This window comes from Phalaenopsis equestris, unplaced genomic scaffold, assembly GCF_001263595.1.
Source record: "Phalaenopsis equestris unplaced genomic scaffold, ASM126359v1 Scaffold000273, whole genome shotgun sequence".
Taxonomy (NCBI): domain Eukaryota; kingdom Viridiplantae; phylum Streptophyta; class Magnoliopsida; order Asparagales; family Orchidaceae; genus Phalaenopsis; species Phalaenopsis equestris.
In genome coordinates, this window is record NW_018164715.1 from 20,935 (window position 1) to 22,723 (window position 1,789).

The 1,789-nt window shown below is 34.3% G+C and overlaps 1 protein-coding gene across 2 annotated transcripts in view; it reads right to left on the minus strand.

The window, feature by feature from the left end:
* The window catches only part of LOC110024774 (fatty acid amide hydrolase), a gene marked incomplete at its 3' end in the record, with an annotated part of 11,234 nt that extends 10,617 nt beyond the window's left edge, over window positions 1-617 (minus strand). For both annotated transcript variants that reach the window (XM_020724934.1, XM_020724933.1), the window contains 3 exon segments: window positions 29-199; window positions 317-434; window positions 505-617. In XM_020724934.1, the coding sequence (XP_020580593.1) occupies window positions 29-199; window positions 317-395 (250 nt within the window).
* Window positions 618-1,789: the final 1,172 nt, after the last annotated feature.

A 1,789-nucleotide genomic window follows, 5' to 3' on the forward strand; every position in this document is an offset into this window, starting at 1 on the left:
ATTTCATATGTAACACTAACAAGCCTACCTTGCGGTTGGAACTCCGGCCGAAACATGGGATTTTCCGGAATCTCCGTATTCCTCAATAACTGCGTGTAATTGTTCCGTTTCTTCATAACTGATACGATGATCGATCCAATCAGTGGAACCTCAAGTAGCCACACGAAAAGCTTCAGCGCAAGACCCGTCAAGTGCGGAGCTGCATTCCGAATTTTACAATCCATCACAAGCGAAAAAAAAAAAAAAAAAAAAAAAAAAAAAGTTAAACCAAACGTTTATCCGTGATTGAAAACTAATTTGAAGAGAAAAAACGTGCCTGAGATGTTTATTGGTTGGTACTTAACGATTGCGATGTCGACCTCCTTCGCCGGCAACATTACTCTCTTCTTCCCCATCTTCTTGGCCTATCTCTCTCCCTCTGCCGCCTTCGATTTCTGAAAAACGAGGTATTGAAGAGAAAGTCAAAGGAGAATGCGTTGAGCTAGAGTTGATCAGACGGAGAACCTCTCGATGGTGCAGAAATGGAGGGGAGAGAAAGAGGAATATTGGTTATGGAACGGCTGGAAAAGATTAATGGAGTTGGTCAACTGCTCTGACTGCAACCAGTGACCACTGACGGGAGAATAACAGAGAAAACGGTGGAGGACGATGCAGGAGCCGGCGGAGCGCACTATGTGCCGCTGTAGCGTTTTGTGCAATTTTTTTTTTTCTTTTTTTTCCGTGGGGTTGGGTGGAGATTTTTTATTGTACACCAGACTGAAATTTACCTCCGCTGTGTGGCTCGGTTTTTTAGATACCTATTCGTAATGATTAATATAACATTTTAGAGTCAATTTCGGAGAATTGAAACAACTCCTTAAAAAAACACTTGTTAGTGTTATTAAAAAAATATAGCCATCAAATTTTTTTTAAAATCACACCACAAATTTTTAATAGCTATTGCAGTTAGTGAAATACGATAAGAAAACACGACTTTGAGTTGTAACATTTTTAGAACACACGCAAAACGCATTTTACCAAACATGAAAAACTAAGATGTAATGTCGCACCGCCGCCGCAGTGCCGCCACAAATATAACCTTAATCACTCAAACTTAAAATCTAAAATTTTAAGCACCCAAAACTCTAAATATAACATTTTTTACCGAACAAAACTTTCATTCAATGCATTCACTAGTAAGTAATGGAGGGTAGTATAATGAAAAAGTGGTTAAAATATTATATTTAAAGTTTAGATGGTTAAGGGTCTATTTGAGACATGTGCAACTATTAGAAAAAGTTGTTGCAGAAGAAAATGTTTTTCAAAAAACTGTGGTGATTATTACAAATTTGTGTTATTTTCAAAAAATCAGACCACGTCTTTCTGGCAGCTGCAACACTGTAACAGCTTAAGTTGATAAAAACAGTTTTCTACCATAGAAAATTTTAAAAAACAGCAAGAAAACAGTTTCCCAAACATAATTGTGGTAGTGGTCTGAAAAACAAAGCAAGTAGAAAGTTGTCAAAAACATAATTGTTTATATCAGTACATTTTATAATTTAAAAGTAAATATCCAGTACAGAACATTAGAAAATAATAATAATGACAACTCACTTAACATTGTATGGCATTATTACTAAAATTAAGAAAAAAAACTATTAAAATAATAATTAATAATATTATAATATTATTTTTAAAATGTAGACAACCTATGTCACAAGTTAAAAAAAACTATTAAAATAATAATTAATAATATAATAATATTGTTTTTAAAATGTAGACAACCTATGTCACAAGCTAAGCTATCCTC